Source organism: Hippopotamus amphibius, chromosome 8 (genome assembly GCF_030028045.1).
Source record: "Hippopotamus amphibius kiboko isolate mHipAmp2 chromosome 8, mHipAmp2.hap2, whole genome shotgun sequence".
Lineage (NCBI taxonomy): Eukaryota > Metazoa > Chordata > Mammalia > Artiodactyla > Hippopotamidae > Hippopotamus > Hippopotamus amphibius.
The window spans coordinates 106291008-106309955 of record NC_080193.1 but is presented as its reverse complement, the minus strand read 5'-3'; the positions used below and the strand labels follow the sequence as shown (position 1 = coordinate 106309955).

At 37.0% G+C, this 18948-nt stretch overlaps 1 protein-coding gene across 1 annotated transcript in view; it reads left to right on the top strand.

Moving 5' to 3' along the window:
• Window positions 1-2426: 2426 nt before the first annotated feature.
• PLCL1 (phospholipase C like 1 (inactive)) overlaps window positions 2427-18948 on the top strand; it is a 74044-nt gene continuing 57522 nt past the window's right edge. Inside the window, exons 1-2 of the mRNA XM_057746932.1 lie at window positions 2427-4868; window positions 7549-7749. Of these exons, the coding sequence (XP_057602915.1) occupies window positions 2448-4868; window positions 7549-7749 (2622 nt within the window). The 5' untranslated portion in view covers window positions 2427-2447. The remainder of the gene's footprint in view (window positions 4869-7548; window positions 7750-18948) is intronic.

The following is an 18948-nucleotide window of genomic DNA, read 5'->3' as shown; positions in this document are numbered from 1 at the left end:
CAACCGGAGACTAGTTATTTCTACCCTTAAGGACTGTGCGTTTTGCTTTCTATACTTTGCTGCCTCTTTGATATGCTTTATAAAATTGGACACTTTAAACATGCACTAAGGGTCTTTTGGGAAATTTGTTCCTGGGAGAATTATCTGAATTGGTAATATGATTGGGAGCATTGTTAATTTGAGTCTATGATATGAACAGAAGAAAGTGTAAAGAAAAATCCAGTTTTAAGTGGCATTGGCCAGATATTCAGTATAAATGAATTGAGAGTGATAGGTACAGTGGGTGGTCCAGGACTAAGACAAATATATCATCTTATGATTATGGGTGTTCAGAGGACTGGACCTGAAATTTAGGAAATACAGTAGATGAGAAGGCCAAGACACACCCAAGAAGGAAATAGCCAGAAGAAATAATTCACCTGCTTAAGATACACTAAACTGCACAGATGAAGTTTGATGCCCTGTTGGCACTATTGTTCAGGGAAGGGCGAAATGGGCTGAGACCAGGACTCTGTGAGACTAAGATCTAAGGACACTTACAGAAACGGGTAAAAGGCAAGATGCCAGTGTTCCCTGTGAGATCTTACGGCAAAAAGCTTTGAAATTTAATTCACATTGGGAGAACCTCAAAAATTAGTGGAGCCATTCATACTTCTGTTTGGTCTAAGCAGCATCTGCTAATAGCATTATACCGAAATGTAGGTGTGAATCTCATGATGTTCATTTGTTTTTATATTTTTATTGAAGTATAGTTGATTTACAATGTTGTCTTAGTTTCTGGTGTACAGCAAAGTGGTTCAGTTTTATATTAACATATAATATTATATATATATTCTTTTTTCATAATGATTTATTACAGGAGATTGAATATAGTTCCCTGTGCTGTACAGTAGGATCTTGTTATCTATTTTATATATAGTAGTTTGTATCTGCTAATCCCAAACTCCTAATTTATCCTCTCCCACCCCCTTTCCCCTTTGGTAACCATAAGTTTGTTTTCTGTGTCTGTGAGTCTATTTATGTTTTGTAAATAAGTTCGTTTGTATCATATTTTAGATTGCACATATAGGTGACATCATATGGTATTTGTCTTTCTCTTTCTGCCTTACTTCACTTATTATGATAATCTCTAGGTCCATCCATGTTGCTGCAAATGGCATTATTTTATTCTTTTTTATGGCTGACTAGTATTCCCTTGTGAGTAGTGTTCCGTTGTGTGTGTATGTATACATACCACGTCTTCTTTGTCCATTCCTCTGTCTGTGGACCCTTAGGTTGCTACCATGTCTTGGCTATTGTAAACAGTGCTGCTATGACCATTGGAGTGCATGTATATTTTTGAATTATAATTTTCACTGGATATATGCCCAGGAGTAGGATTGCTAGATGGATCATATGGCAACTCTATTATAATGTTCATTTAAATAAATTGTTTACTCTTTCATAATGTTCATTTATTTTTATTTTATTTTATATTTTTTATTTTTGGGGGTGCATTGGGTCTTTGTTGCTCTGCATGCACTTTCTCTCTTCATTGTGGTGTGTGGCCTTCTCATTGTGGTGGCTTCTCTTGTTGCAGAGCACGGCCTCTAGGTGCGTGGGCATCAGTAGTTGCAGCACTCGGGCTCAGTAGTCGTGGCTTGCGGTCTCTAGAGCACAGGCTCAGTAGTTGTGGCGCACAGGCTTAGTTGCTCCATGGCACGTGGGATCTTCCTGGACCAGGGATCAAACCTGTGTGCCCTGCATTGGCAGGCGGATTCTCAACCACTGTTCCACCAGGGAAGTCCCATAATGTTCATTTAAACTGAAAATTTGCTCAAGTGAGAGTCATCTATCATTAAGTCTCAATTGGACTTTTAAGATGCCTTTATTCTTCAAAATGGTTGAGGAAAAAAAGTGATTTTTTTTAGTTGAGCTATATCGTAAGGGCTTTTTGATGTAATGTATGGTAAGGGAAAAATCTTTTATTTGAACTAGTTTTAAGTATAAAAATTAAACTGTTGCAAAGTGTAAATGAGGACGACTTTTTAAGAAATTCAGCTTTATTTCTTTCATATATCTATAGGGACTTGAGCAAGGTTGTCAAAGTACCAACAAGCAGAGGATCTTAGAAAATCTACTCTAATGAACAAATAAGAATGATTTGTAGTTAATACTTGGTTTTATTTCAAAGAACACACAGGCATTGGAAGAATAAGTTTTTTTCCTGAACCTAATAATATCAATTTTCTTGGCAATTTCTTTTTTCTGAAACAGTAAAAAGGTAAAATTTAGGCTGGCTCTTGTCCAAATAATCATAATATCTGAGTGGAGTCTGAGGAGTTCATAGAGTGTTACTGAATTTGTCTATTTTCTAAAGGAAATTGATTCATTATTTTCAAATTGCTTTACAGGATCCTGCAAACCAAAAATGTGGTGGAAGAAAGAAAACTGTGTCTTTCAGCAGCATGCCATCAGAAAAGAAAATCAGCAGCGCAAGTGACTGCATCAGCTTCATGCAAGCTGGCTGTGAACTGAAGAAAGTACGGCCAAATTCTCGTATTTACAACCGCTTTTTCACTCTGGACATGGACCTCCAAGCTCTTCGCTGGGAACCTTCCAAGAAAGATCTGGAGAAAGCTAAGCTTGATATTTCTGCCATAAAAGAGATCCGACTGGGGAAGAACACGGAAACATTTAGAAACAATGGCCTTGCTGACCAGATTTGTGAGGACTGTGCTTTTTCCATACTCCACGGGGAAAACTACGAGTCTCTGGACTTAGTTGCCAATTCTGCAGACGTAGCAAACATCTGGGTGTCAGGGTTACGGTATCTGGTTTCTCGAAGTAAGCAACCCCTTGATTTTATGGAGGACAACCAGAACACACCAAGGTTCATGTGGTTGAAAAAAGTGTTTGAAGCAGCAGATATCGATGGGAATGGGATTATGTTGGAAGACACCTCCGTAGAGTTAATAAAACAACTCAACCCTACCCTGAAGGAATCCAAAATCAGGTTAAAGTTTAAAGAAATCCAGAAGAGCAAAGAAAAACTAACCACCCGAGTGACAGAAGAGGAGTTTTGCGAAGCTTTCTGTGAACTTTGCACCAGGCCAGAAGTGTATTTCTTACTTGTACAGATATCTAAAAACAAAGAGTATTTGGACGCCAATGATCTCATGCTTTTTTTAGAAGCTGAACAAGGAGTCACCCATATCACCGAGGACATGTGCTTAGACATTATTCGGAGATATGAACTTTCCGAAGAGGGACGTCAGAAAGGGTTTCTTGCAATTGATGGCTTTACCCAGTATTTGCTGTCACCAGAATGTGACATTTTTGATCCTGAGCAAAAAAAGGTTGCCCAAGATATGACCCAGCCGTTATCTCACTACTACATCAATGCCTCTCACAATACCTATCTCATAGAAGACCAGTTCAGGGGGCCGGCTGATATTAATGGATATGTTAGAGCTTTGAAAATGGGCTGTCGAAGCATTGAACTTGATGTAAATGATGGTTCAGACAATGAGCCAATCCTTTGTAATCGAAATAACATGACAACACACCTTTCCTTTCAAAGTGTCATAGAGGTGATAAATAAATTTGCCTTTGTGGCTTCTGAATACCCACTCATTCTTTGCTTGGGGAATCACTGCTCCCTACCACAACAGAAGGTAATGGTTGAACAGATGAAAAAGGTCTTTGGCAGTAAACTCTATACTGAAGCACCTTTGCCATCAGAATCCTACCTCCCATCACCAGAAAAATTAAAAAGAATGATCATTGTGAAAGGAAAGAAATTGCCTTCTGATCCAGATGTTTTAGAAGGAGAAGTTACAGACGAAGATGAAGAAGCTGAAATGTCTCGAAGGATGTCAGTAGATTACAATGGTGAGCAGAAACAAATCTTGCTGTGTAGGGAGCTCTCTGACTTGGTGTCTATCTGTAAATCTGTTCAGTACAGGGATTTTGAACTGTCTATGAAAAGCCAAAACTATTGGGAAATTTGTTCATTTAGTGAAACAGAGGCCAGCCGAATTGCAAATGAATACCCAGAGGATTTTGTAAATTATAATAAGAAGTTCTTATCACGAATCTATCCAAGCGCCATGAGAATCGATTCCAGTAACTTGAATCCACAGGACTTTTGGAATTGTGGCTGTCAGATTGTGGCAATGAATTTTCAGACTCCAGGTCCAATGATGGACCTTCACACAGGCTGGTTTCTTCAAAATGGAGGATGTGGTTATGTTCTAAGGCCGTCTATCATGCGAGATGAAGTTTCTTACTTCAGTGCAAATACAAAGGGCATTGTACCTGGGGTGTCTCCTCTAGTTCTTCACATTAAGATCATCAGTGGTCAGAACTTCCCAAAGCCCAAGGGTGCTTGTGCCAAAGGGGATGTCATAGATCCCTATGTGTGTATAGAGATACATGGAATTCCAGCAGACTGTTCAGAACAAAGAACTAAAACTGTACAACAAAACAGTGATAATCCTATTTTTGATGAGACATTTGAGTTTCAAGTGAACCTGCCTGAGCTGGCCATGATCCGTTTTGTGGTTCTGGATGACGACTACATTGGGGATGAGTTTATAGGGCAATATACAATTCCGTTTGAATGTTTGCAGCCAGGATATCGGCATGTTCCCCTCCGCTCCTTTGTGGGTGACATCATGGAGCATGTAACTCTTTTTGTACACATAGCAATAACTAATAGAAGTGGAGGAGGAAAGCCACAGAAGCGCAGCCTTTCAGTGAGAATGGGGAAGAAAGTCTGGGAGTATACCATGCTCAGGAGTATTGGTCTTAAAACCATAGATGACATCTTTAAGGTAGCAGTTCATCCCTTACGAGAAGCCATAGATATGAGAGAAAATATGCAGGTAGGAATAATCCCATGCTGTGATCCCTCACCCCTACTTCTTCTGACCCCTCTCTTGCCAGTGAATGTTGTGTTTTATTAATGATCTAATTCCTCAAAAAATTATCACAGAGGATATGTAAACCCACGTACCGCTGAATTAAGTTCAGTATTACCTATGATAAAACAGATATATATTTTAAAATTTTTATTGGGGTATAGTTGATCTACAATGTTGTGTTAGTTTCGGGTGTATCGCAGAGTGAATCTGCTATACGTATACATATATCCACCCTTTCTTAGACTCTTTTCCCGTATAGGCCGTTACAGAGTATTGGGTAGAGTTCCCTGTGCTATACAGTACGTTCTTATTAGTTATCTATTTTATATGTAGTAGTGTGTACGTGTCAATCCCAATCTTCCAACTTATCCCCCCCACCTTACTCCCCCAGTAACCATAAGTTTATTTTCTACATCTGTAACTCTATTTCTGTAAAACAGATATATTTTATGTCTCTAATTGTGAATGCTGTGTTAAATCTGGCCTGAACTAAGCCAGCTAATGGAGTATCAATGTAGCAAAATGCTTTATATATCCATTAAATGTCCCCAGTACATAACCAAATTGATATATGGGAATGTGTATATGAAACAATGTGAAAAGAATAGAATAGAAAATATTATATGTGCATGTAATATACAAAATTTTGTATATACAAACACATGCATACTAATTATAAGTATACATGTAAAATATTTGCAGATAAGAACATAGAAGGGTATTTGAAGTCATATAAAACATATGTAATGCCTATTAGATTATTTTTTAGTTGCTTACGTGTACAACAATAATGAATTACCCTTCACGAAACAAAGAAAACTAATAAACAAAATTCAGCACTTGAACTTGTGGAAAACTATTTAGTCTTATCTTAGAAATGTGCTTTAGTTGAAAGGACATGGATTCTGGATTAAACTCTACCCCTGTGTGATCCTGAGCCAATTATTTCAGATATCTGGCCGTTAGTTTTCTCCTCATAAGAAAAATAGTAATAATTCTCATAATCATAATAATTATTATGAGAATTCAGTGAGAGTGTATGTAAATTACCCAGCCTTAGCATGTAGGAATTCAGTGTCAGTTTTCCTGCCTTCATTAATGCTTATATTCAGAGATGGCTGCAAACTTTTTTCTTCAATACTATTTAATATGCTTATTCTAATCTCATGTTACTATGAAACAATCAAACGACAAATGCTTGCTAAGTTCCTGCCGTGTGCATGAAGATGTGAACCACCGGCAGAAGCAGTAGGTTCTATGTATGAGAGCAAGACAGGAGAGGAATATGTTTCAATGCATTTTATTTGCTCCTTTAGCTAACATTTTTATAGTAACCTTCACCAAAGCTCCCTACATTCAAAATAGGAAACAGGCTTGAAGAGGTTAAGCAATTTCCCAAATACTGCATTTAATAAATAGGAATGTTGAGCTTTAAATCCAGAATTAACCACCTCCAAAACCCAATGATCATGCATGATCTTCGTCATGTGATGTCGAATGCCAAACCATGACTTGCTGAAAACTTTATTTTCACATTGTTTCACAGAGAAATTCTGGAATGAGTGTAAAATCAATTTTAAATCACCAAAATGGTGGAAAATACTATGTTACATAAACTGCATACTAATAGTTATATTGTAAGTGTATAACTTGCGCTGAGTTGCCTTAGCTACTATTTTAAAAATGGGTTCCAAATATTAGCATTATCTACCTGACTTTTTCTGACATAATACTGCAACTATTATAAACCCCTGTTAGATTTGTTATAAGTCATTTCTACACCTAAATTTATGTATTAGAAGTAGATTTTATATAGTTCTGTATAATTCTTAAAATATGTCCTTTGCATGTGTTATGTGTTTAAAATACATAAGAGAGTTGGCTATGGATAAAATTTTTCCAGTTACTGCTGGTAATTTATCTCATCTCAACATGAAGTTTCTTTGCCTGAGGATTAATTGGAGCCTAATTAGTAGAAAGGTGAATACCATCATTGTCACTAAATTCATGAGACACACACTAGGTTAGGTATCGTTCACTGTTAATAGGCATAATTGCTATTTCAAATGAATGCTTTACATGGAATGTGTTTTATTAGGTGTGTCTGTCAGGTGCATTTCCGATGGAATGATAAAGGAATACCATTAGTGGTTACGTGAAAGGAGGGTGATGAGTAATAGCAGCCTGCTACCTTGAGGGGAAAAGCTCAAAGAAGACGCACTCCAGTGTGCAACCACTGACGTGCTTTTATGATCATTGTGATGCAAATTTAACAAGATATTCATGATCAGCCAATGTTAATTTGAGTGCCTTGTTCAGAGTATTTCAGATATTCCAGAATATTCCAAAGCCCTGCTTTGAAAAGTACCGGTTAGCCTTGGGTCATAATCTGCTTTGCTTTGTGGCATATTTGTGGCAGTTGCTAAAAGTTGAGGAAGATGAAGCGTCATTGTGAATTCACTCTGGGTGTTACCTCCATGCGTATCACAGCATTTTTGGTTGGTTATAATCCAGTTTGCTTCAAATTACATGTGTATTTAAGGGTATACTTTTAATGAATGTGCTTTTGTGTAAACCTAGGAGTGCTGGGGGTGATGCGTCATGTGGCCAGAAGTGTAATTCCATGTTTTCTCCCACACAGAATGCCATAGTGTCTGTTAAGGAGCTGTGTGGACTTCCTCCGATTGCCAGCCTGAAGCAGTGCCTGTTGACCCTGTCCTCTCGGCTCACCAGTGACAATACTCCCTCCGTCTCTCTTGTGATGAAAGATAACTTTCCTTATCTGGAGCCTCTGGGGGCAATTCCAGATGTGCAGAAAAAGATGCTGGCTGCTTATGATCTGGTAGGAAATTGTCACTCTCTGTTTCTTCTCTGTGTGGGGAGGAAATCATATGGCAGGGGCCTTTTGTGGAACTCCAGTGAATAACACAGAGTGACTGCCTTTAAAACCTCGACGGGGGGTAGGAGGCAGAGCTGACCCACTCAGCTCCATCTAAGCCCCAGTGGAAACCTCTGAGGCAATGCTTTGAACCCAGAGCTCCACAGATTAAAAATCGAAAATCTCTGCTTTAGCAAAGAATGAATTATTGACTAAGTCCTCAAAAGTATACACAGTTTCTCATCATCTAAATGACTTTAGCCTGCAGTATAACCATGTAATAGCATACCTATAGAAAGTAAAATTATGCCTTGGTACTGTCTTCTGATGGTTGAGACAAACTATTTATCTGGAATTTATATTTCTAAACTAATACTGTTATCTGATTTTTCTGAACATATGAGTATAATGGGATTTAAGAAGCAAATAAATTTGCCTATCCTAATTCCATAAAAATATTAGGACCAAGTGAAAAACTGGAAAAATTTGTGACATGTGTGCCAGATAAAGTGTAATTAACCTTAAAATAGAAAGAGCACTTAAAAATCAATAGGAAAAAAATCTTACATCAGTCAAGATTAAGTTCAGCTTCATGAAAACTAAAAATACAAACCAATCATGGCTTAAAAATACAAAGTTTTATCTTCTCACATAAAAATCTGGAAACCAGCCATGCAGGGTGGCACATCTATAAAATTCTTAGGAATGTAGGCTCCCTCTAGCTTTCTGCTCCACCATCTCTAGACCATCTTTATGGTCCAAAATGGCTGTTGAAGCTGCAGCCATAATATCTCTATTCCAACCATCAGGAATGATGAAGAGGAAAAAGAGGGCATTATCTTCTCCCTTTAAGGACATTTCTCTGAAAAAGCATAGATCACATTTACTTATATTTTATCAACCTGGATTTAACACATAGACACACTTAGCTCCAAATGAGAATGGGAAATGTCTTTATTTCAAAGGGCTATGTGCTCAACTAAAAGTCATCTCTCGGGACTAAGAAATAGAGGGAGGATGGATATTAGGGGACCACAAATAGTCTTTGCTTCAGAGGTGAACAGGCAATTTATGTATCTCCTCCCCCTAAAAAAGTAATGAAAATATAAAAACGTTTTTAATCTTAAAATAAGCTTTAAACTTAAGCTATTAAAGAAATGTAATAAGATACTTCCCCTCTTTATCAAATGGGCAATTTTTTTTCTTTTTAAAAACATTACCTCTGATAAAGAAATTAAGGAATGGATACTCTCATCCATCTACCTCTAGTGGGAAAATAAATTGATATAATTTGGGGGAAAAACTGGCAATATAACTTAAAATGTTTATCCCATTTGATCCATGTATTTCATATCCAGGGATCTATTCTAAGCTGATAGATATGTACATAAACATTTATGGTTAATAATGTCAACATAGAGGGATAAGTTAAATAAGATACAGTAAGCCATATTATGGACTCCTTTGAAACCATTAAAATTGTATGTTAGAAGAATATTTAATGATGTGAAGAATTCTTCATAATGTGTTTTATGAAAGAGTCTGGTTACAAAAAAAATATACGCTACAGCATTTGAATTGTATTTATATGTATATACATATCTACAATGCTAGCAGGATAGTAATAGTGATTATTTTTACATAAGGAGAGTGAGTTTTATTTTCTTGCATATGCTTTTCTGTATTTTTTATGTATTTGCCAAACTCTTTACAGTGAACCTGATTAATTTTCATAGTTGAATAAAAATAAATGTTAAGGAAGAAAAGAATAATATTCTATCATGCAAAAACAACTAGAAGAAAGACATTGAGGATAAATAATCCTACACTTGAACAGGAAGAACAGCCCACAAGAGTGTATTCTGCTTATGAATGATCATACCTCTTACAAACTGTACTTCATGGTTGCTGGGGGAGAAGTTTGCTTATTACCTAAATCTCATTTTTCATGAAATCATTTTTTTCATCATAATAGTAGGGACTGAAAGCTATTCAGTGAATAGGTATATTTGTCATCTAAGAGGTGAAATTAGGGTACCTGTTGCCATAGAGACGACAGTGGAAATCACTTATTGCTCCAATTCCCTTTTAAGCTAAGAAAAATCACTCCCTGAGAGAGGAGCCTGGTCCACTAGAGCTGGGCCTGTAATAAGCAGAAAAGCACCTGGACTGTGGTTGGCCAGTTTCCATTTCACATCCCCAGGTGTCCCGTAGTGCTGGGACCACATCTGCTGGCCAAATCTGAACATCAGCAGTTTTTCATTTGTATTTTTAATATGCAGTTTCTAATCGCAGGTACAGTGTGGTTTTCCAAAGCTTAAAATAAAGGGCTATAGTGGAAAGCAGAAATACTTCTTTTTAATTTAATTTAATTTAATTTAATTTAATTTTTTGGCCATGCAGTGTGGCTTGTGGGGTCTTAGTTCCCTAACCAGGGATTGAACCTGGGCCCTTGGCAGTAAAAACATGGAGTCTTAACCACTGGACAGCCAGGGAATTCCCATAAAAAGCAGAAATACTTCTAATGATGTGTTCATTTATAGTTCCCTATGGAAATGATTTTTCATTTTGGTAGGGAATTAAGTGTAAATATCCCTATACCAAATGGTAAACCTGGCAGATTGTGGACATGATCAAAAACACTGTTGATGTTTCAGTTGGTTATTTCTTTTAGGGGGTGCTGTGGATAGGGACCAGATACATGCCATGATGGTCTTGAAACATCATTTTTACTTTAGGATTTGCATTGTATTGGTTGGCATCTTTAGTACTCTTGGTGTATTCATGTCAGTATTTACTTTAAAGATGTCTTTTAAGATACTCTGCAGATCCAGAATGACAATTTAAAAATGTAAGTTAGATCATATCACTTTCCTGCCTCCAGTGGCTTCCCTTTAAAATAAAACTGAAACTCCTTACTGTGGGTTACAGGGCCAATTATGAGCTGGCCTTGCCTACATATCTCATCTGCTTCTCCCTGCCTCACCCCCATGCATTCCCTTCTGCTCACTCCACCCAGTCACGTGGACTTTCTTTCTTCAGTCAGACTCAGCTTGTTCCCATCTTCAGGCCATTTTACTTGTGGTTCCTGCTTTTGGAATGTTCTTTTGCGTGGATAGTTGCTTTTTATCTCTTAATGGTTAGCTCAAGTGTTATATCCTCAGAGAAGCTTTCCCTAACCACTGTTTCCAACTCTCACTCTATCACATAACCCTATTTGATTTCTATTATCTTGCTTAGCAGTATTAAAAAATACTTGATTTTCGGTGTAATTTCTGCCCCTTTCCTTTACCATCAGTTTGAATATCTACTCCAGGGGGGCAGAGACCCTGTCTGCCTTGCTTACTATTGTTAACTCTAGCACCTAAAACACTGCTGACACATAGTATGTTTTATCTATTAATGTTAGTTGAATAAAATGTAAATAGATGCATCTATATAGTTGGTGAAAATAATGTAGTTCCCATACTATCTCTGAATGTTTTATGATATCTTTAAATCCCCTTTGTTTATCTCTATTATACTACCCTAGCCAATTTGTTCCCTGTCTTACACATACAACTGGAAACCTATAGACTAAGGCAAAACTATGGAGACAGGAAAAAGATCAGTAGCTGCTAGGGGCTGGAGGCAGATAGGGTGAGGGAGGGATGACTAGGTGGAGCACAGGGCATCTTTAGGGCAGTGCAACTATTCTGCATAACAATATAATAGTGGATACATGTCACTATGCATTAGCCAAAACCTGCAGAATATACAACACAAAGAGTTAACCCTAATGTGAACTATAAACTTTAGCTAATAATAAAGTGTCAATATTGGCTCATCAATTGTAGTAAATGTACCACACTACTGCAAGATGTTACCAGTGGGGAAAACTGCGGGGGGGGTGGGGGGGGTGGGATGAGAGGGTCCATGGGAACTCACTGTACTTTCTGTTCAAATTTTATGCAAACCTAAAACTTCTAAAAATAAAGCCTAAAAAAACCTCCACAGAGACTATTAATAAAAACTTATTTGGATGACTAAGGCAGAAGACAAATGTAGGGTTTATTGCCTGGTGGTTGTGGTGGTAGGGGGCAGGTATTCCAAAATGAACAGCTTGTGTGTTCAACTTAGACTCAAGTTGCTTAAAGATTTCTCAAAAATGGTAATGAACTGTATAGAAGCCATTCAAGAGGAAATGTTGTAATTACCAAAAAAAACCAAAACCAAAAACACACACAAAAATATTATGTTTAGAATAAAAAGCAACCTGAAATCATTTCTGAATAGATACAAATGTTTGGCTTTATTTCAGTATCAAAAGAAACAAATCAGGCAACCAGGTAACCTACATTTATTGAAAGTCAGCCTGAGTGCATCAAACTCTGCTACTTATCATCAGGAAACAAAATGAAAATATTCTAGAAAACATTGACCCTGAGTTCATCTGCACAGATTTTTTTTCTAAATTTAGCTTTCCCCTAATGACCTGAGATGGTCCTATTCTTTACCAAGCGCTAGCTAATTTAAAATTTGGAAATGTTTCCTCTTGAAGGTTTTAGAAACTCAGTCTTAAAAGCCATCTTATATTGCAATTAAAATTATATTGTAGAATCTGTGTTGATATCAAGGAATCAAAAGCCAAATATATCCATAATAGAGTGGGTTTATTTACATGGCATAATTTTAGAAGACCCCCCCCCCCCATTTAATATCTTATTTAATACATATGTTTTCTATCTGCTTACTGGTACCTGAAATTTCAAAATTATAATCAATTCCTTAGGGTTAAGACATTTAATCTCTTTCAACATGCAAAAAAAAAAAAAAAGAAAAATCTCAATGAGTAGTAACACACTGGGTTATCAGTAATTTGTACCTTCAGATGAATTTAACATATCCTGTCCTACAGGCAGTATTTAACCTGGGGAAAGGAAGCGATCCTAATGACAGAGTGTTCCCCAAGTCTGGGTAAGGTGGGGGTGAGGTTGCACAAATAATTGCGATTTTACTTAAAAGCAGCACTATCTACAATCTCCCTCAATGCTCTGTATAGGGATATAGCTGTGTAAATGCCTGGCTGATATTTAGGGCAACAAAAGCAGAGGTGACTTTCCTGATATCAAACACATGTCACAGCCAGAGGTGGGAAGTGACAACTTCTGAAAAGCACTGGGGTCATTATTAATCAATAACTCAAGCAAGTAGAACAGGCCCTGAACATTGAAGGTGAAATTGATATCTCCTTCCCAGGCTAAAGATACACAGAGGAGAGCTGTGGTGTCAGACTCCTTGCAGGAGTGCCATTTTGGTGGCTCTGTGGTCATCAGGACAGTTTTTCAGAAACTCCCAAAACCTGAATGTAAAATCAGGATGCTATTTCTAAGTGGCTTGTCCCGTTATTGCACTGAGATTTGGGGGTGGGGGGGAGGTGGGAGCTCTGGTCTCTGAAAGAGCAAGCGTCACTTCCCTACTCTGGATTTTCATGTTCTCTAAGAAAATATCCGCTAATGTAGGTAATGTAGGTCATAGAGGCACTGCTAAGTCCTTTAAGGCTGTTAAAGTAGTATAATTATGTTTCGCAAATAAAAGGTAAGGTTTTCTTTTTTTTGTTTAGGATTAATCTTAACCTTGGGGTTGTTAAAAATAAAAATTAGTTATTGAAAGAATTGCTTAGTGATAGAACCAGGAATGGAGATGTTTAATTTTATAAATATTTACTGAGTTCCTCCCATGCGCAACCCACTGTGTTAAAGCTGTGGGAGGTACAGCAGACCCTGTGCTCCAGTAGCTTACAGCCAGGGCAGGCAACCTGCTAAGATTCAAACCAGGCTTATGAGTCTTTCATTGGTGATCCATTTATGTTCCTCATTATTTAACATGAAGTTGTAACAGTGGGTGATTACATTGGAAAATACATTGCAATTTCAGTAGAAGACTATCAAAATTTCTTTGGCTAGGTTTGACTTTTTCCCTTCTGCAGTGGTGTTTTTATGCATGGACATTTTACATTATTTTCAAAACCCATCTCTAGCCTTAGCTCTAAAATTTTCCTTTGGTCACATTTCTACATTTGGATACAGGACATCACCTAGGTGTCTCAAGAACAAACAATAAAAATTTAATAGGTGAAAAACTGGGTTCATTTTTTAATTCCCTAGGTATTTATTTGTCCTTTTCTGACCACTACAAAAGCCAGTGGTCCTCAGTTCCTCCAAGTGATTTTTCAAATGCCCTTTCTCTCTCTGTATATATTAATTCCAATAAGGTATTTTTAAAAATTTATTGAAGTATAGTTTATTTACAATGTTGTTTTAATTTCTGCTGTACAGCAAAGTGACTCAGTTATACATACATATATATATATATATTCTTTTCCATTATGGTTTTTCACAGGATATTGGATATAGTTTCCTGTGCTATACAGTAGGACATTGCTGTTTATCTGTCCTATATATAATAGTTTGCCTCTGCTAATCCCAATCCTTCCCATCCTTACCCGCCAGCCTTCACCCACCAGTGCTACTACCTGTTTTGCCACCATCTCCCATTTCCTTCTATTTGAACCTCTCCTTCAGTCAAGCTGTTTTATTTGCTATGTACTTTTCATTTGCCACGTACTTTTTCATTCCTTATCCTTTGTATTTCTATTCTATACCACCTCAAATGACTTCCTAGCCTTAATTCCCTCTCCATCAGTCTAAGTCCAGCCCTTTGTCCTAACATCTTGCAAAACTGACCTTAAGAACAAATTCATTTATTGACTTTATTTATGACATTCAACTCATAGCAACTATAAAGAACTTTAGCAGATTGTGTGCAATACAGAGATGAATAAACAGAGACCGGTATCAGCACAAATAGCCATAGTGTAAAGTATGACAGCTCTTTGACTCAAGAGAAATGTAAGTAAAATGAGATTCGAGAGCATGTATTATACGTTGGCTGCTTGTAACACAACACTTTCTCTTTTGACGTATCATTTTGTCTATGTCTTTAGGCTCTTGATTAATCAATTCAACAAACACATTTTGCATACATGTTACTATGCAAGTTGCTGGGGGAAAGAAATGGTGTGAAGCAAAATTTCTGTCCTTTAGGAATGGGAAATCACGATAGGAAGGCAAGATTTACACCTAAAAAGGGGAAGGAGCAGAGACGTGTAGTGTTCAGACAGTGAACCAGATGATTTTTTCAAATAAATTTATTTCTTATTTATTTGTTGGCTGTGTTGGGTCTTCATTGCTGCGTGCAGGCTTTCTTTAGTTGCAGAGAACGGGGCTACTCTTTGTTGCGGTGTGTGTGCGGGCTTCTCATTGTGGTGGCTTCTCTTGTTATGGAGCACAGGCTCTAGGCTTGCGGGCTTCAGTAATTGTGGCATGTGGGCTTAGTAGTTGTGGCTCGCAGGCTTTAGAGCACAGGCTCCCTAGTTGTGGCGCTTGGGCTTAGTTGCTCCACAGCATGTGGGATCTTCCTGGAGCAGGGCTCGAACCCGTGTCCCCTGCATTGGCAGGCGGATTCTTAACCACTGAGCCACCAGGGAAGTCCCCCGATGATGTTTTATGTTCTGAGCTGGATGGAGTCTAAAGACCTTGAGTACTTATGGTGGACTTTTCACAGTGACTTGAAAGTGACTCCCTGACTCACCTGGTGCTCAGCAGAATTTTATTTGTAAATAGTTTTGAAAGAAAAATATTGTCTAACCTTTGTATATTTTTTCCTTTAGATACCTGAATTTTTTCTTTTCTATTGTTCTCACCTGTCTAATTTTTCATGCATAGTCAAGAAGTATTGCCTAACATATTTTGGTCCTTTTAATTTAAGTGTTTTAAATTAATGTGAACACCTTTGGGCAGTTAGTGTTTTAAATATAGCAATCAGAGGTGGAATAGTTACAGGGGATTGCAACTGTAAAAAGTAAACCCAAAGCATTCTCTGAAGGTGACTCCTCTGCTAAGTTATTTAACACTAACATAAAAGTGAAAACTTTGCTATAAGAGCAAATTTTCTGAACATAAAATCAAAGTAATCTAGAGAACATGAGTCAAGGGTTATTTAATCTTTTTCTTAGTTGTGTGATTTGGAGAGCAATTGATTATGTCAGCATGACTAAGAATCTAGCAAAAAAGAGCCAATCGCTATTTTTTATCACTCTTGCAATGGAATCAGTATACTTGCCGGTGTCACAATTAAGCCAAACATAATGGGGTGGATTAAGTACATTCTCTTCTCTCAGTGTTATTACCAATATATATTGAGCCTGAAGGGTGGGAAAAAGTTGTAGGTATGTCAACAGTCCACCAATGTAGTTTTATTTATGGAAATCAATTTAGATTGAAATTAAGTTAAAGGTACTCTCCTTCTATCAGTCTCTCTCATTGTGAAGTTTGTGTGGAACTTATATCAGTTTGCATTTTGAAAAATATGTTGGGTTGTGTAGTAATGGAACCCAGAAAAAAAAGAACAGCCCACGGGCATGTGCTTAACCAAAGTTGGTTATTTAAAAACAAAATGTTGTGCACTCAGTGCGTTGAAACTTCTTTTACTCTTGGATGTGGCAGTGTCTTATGATACATTTTCTGTATATTGGGAGACTTGTCAGCATCTTGAGGGTTGGCAGCATTTCCACTTGGTCCCAGGGTCTCAAGGATACGGGATATCAGATATGCATCAATAAGCAAATATTTCAGGGGGCTCCTTTGTGGAATATTGTGCATGTATCCTCAAACCTTGCTTTGCATTCCTGAATATTCAAGTTCTTGCAACTGTTTTAGTTTAAGGCAGTGTGAGATCGTCAAATTGGCCTCAAAATTCTGGAGAAAGTTCATGAAGTTTAGTCACCTGGTAATTTTATGAATGAACTAAATTTTAATCATAGTGGGATAAAAACAAACATTTCTAATGATTACTCAAGATACAGCTGACAGCTATATCTTGGAAACAGAACAACTGGAGAAAAGAAAGGTAAAATGATCCTTTTATTCAGAAAACTTCTCATGTAGTAGATCCTGTTCCTTTCATGAATATGGAGACAGAGGTCCTTTGGCCTGCTCTGTGTGAATTCCCCTGTCTTGCTCCATTATAAATCAGGCTAGGAAATGTGATTCAGAGCTGGTTCCAGGACAGAGAATACTTACTTTATTGCATACACCTAAGGCAGTGGACTTCCAGTAAGCTTGCAAATGTTCTAACCTTATATGTGTTCCTGTGTCACCGAAAATTAGCAGTCTTAAAGGACTGACTGCATAAAACTGAAAGATGCCCATCTATCAAGAGTGCTTTGTATCCATCTGACTTAAAATGTTTAAGTAAATTAAAAATTAAAGGAAATTATCTTCATTCTATTTAGCAAATGTATTTATAACAACAATCAGATATTAAAATATACCAAGTTTAATAAAATTCAAGTCTCATTTTAAACAATCTGAACAGATGAACCACTGTAGAACTAAGAACTAAAACTCAGTGTTTTGGTTAGAAGGAAGATAAGAAATAGATTAATTATTTCAATCTCCTTAATAGGTGTAGAGCAGATTGACTTTTATTGACTCACATGTTCTTAAGTGTTTACCTTTCCAAATTTGATAACTCCTCCCTGAAAAAACAGTGGACACCATAAGTACATTTCTTACCAGATTTCTTAGGAAGGATATCTAATATTGATTCATGTGTGTTGCAAATTAGACTTGGAAGGGGAGGCAGTCATGGCAAAAATGTATTTTCATGTTGCTCTATTTGGTGAATTCTAATTTATAAAATGTTTATCTCCAACTTGCACTTGCAATAAGAATTCTACACTCTAATATAATATTAGCATTACGGAACAGTTTATAAGGTCTGCACCTCAAGACTGCCAGAGTTCTAGTCCAAACTTTTTCACTAACTGGCCATGCGGTTTGAGGCAAGTCAATTTGAGGCTGAGTTTTTTCATTTGTAAAATGGGATTGTCCATGATAGATGGTTGTTAAGGTTACTTCTAGATATAAAGTTCTGTGGTTCTAAGAATTTAGATGTAATTTAGGATACAATTGGAATCTATGGAAGGTTTATGAGTCATGATTTGATGAAATCTCATCTTTTCAGTACCGTTAAATAGTTACATTGACTCTGCAATGATTCTAGGCAATTAGCCAAATTCTCTATTGAGCTGGGAAGACAGTTTATTCACACGAGTTAGATAATTTAATCCATCTTTGAGTAAAAGCATTACTGTCCCCTTCAGTAAAGTTTTGTTTTAAATAAATGATTTTGATCTTAACTGACAACTTTACACAACCCTGTTCAGGACACATCTAATGCTTGAAATAATGCCAACCTTTATCTGGGTAAGTCCTCTATTCTTTTATATTCAAAGCCGTGGCAAGGAAATAAGATCCATTAGGAGATATTCATGTGACAGAACCAAAGAAAAGCTCTTTGTATTACTACAACAGCAAAGGCCACTGGGAGCTCAGGCTGAGACGTCAGATATATAAATCAAGCTGCTGCCGGGTTCTACCGACTGAGTCAACCCAGCCTTGGCTGGCTTAGTCTACTGACTACCCAGCTGGGGGATTATCTGAGGACATGCTTCTCACCTTCTCTCCTTGGCCTTATCAGTTTATTTCATTTCCGTCAGGATCTGTAGAGATTTAGGAAGGAGATGAAATTCAAATCAACCATTTTTCCTTCCTAACAACTTAGATAAGTTGCTTAGCTGGGGAATAAGGTTGAAATTGTTGATTTAAATGTGGTTTGGAATTGTTGGTACATTTCAGCCATCCATCTTGTTTTCTCTACAACTGCTAAAAATTGAAAATTGACTGCAGAAAATAGAATAAAATTTTTTTCTAAATACAGTGGAAGCTATTATCATAAAGAAGAGGATCAAAGTTCTCTTATGAGAAAAGTATATGTGAACAATGATTTTAAGTTCTGAGAATATTAATGATGAGGGGTTTTAGAGTTAAATTATGATTTTTTATTACTAAAGGCTTTAAATTTATCCTCAGGGATACTCTTCTATGTTGAAGGTTAAATCACACAACTATCTCTTTATGAATGTGAAAAACAAACTTCTTACACTGTGGGGTTAACAAATATTTACTTGGAAGATTTTGAAGAGAACTTAAATCATAGGGTTTGTTGTATGTTTTGGTCCTGGATTTATTTTGCCTCAAATAAATAATAAAGTTTTAA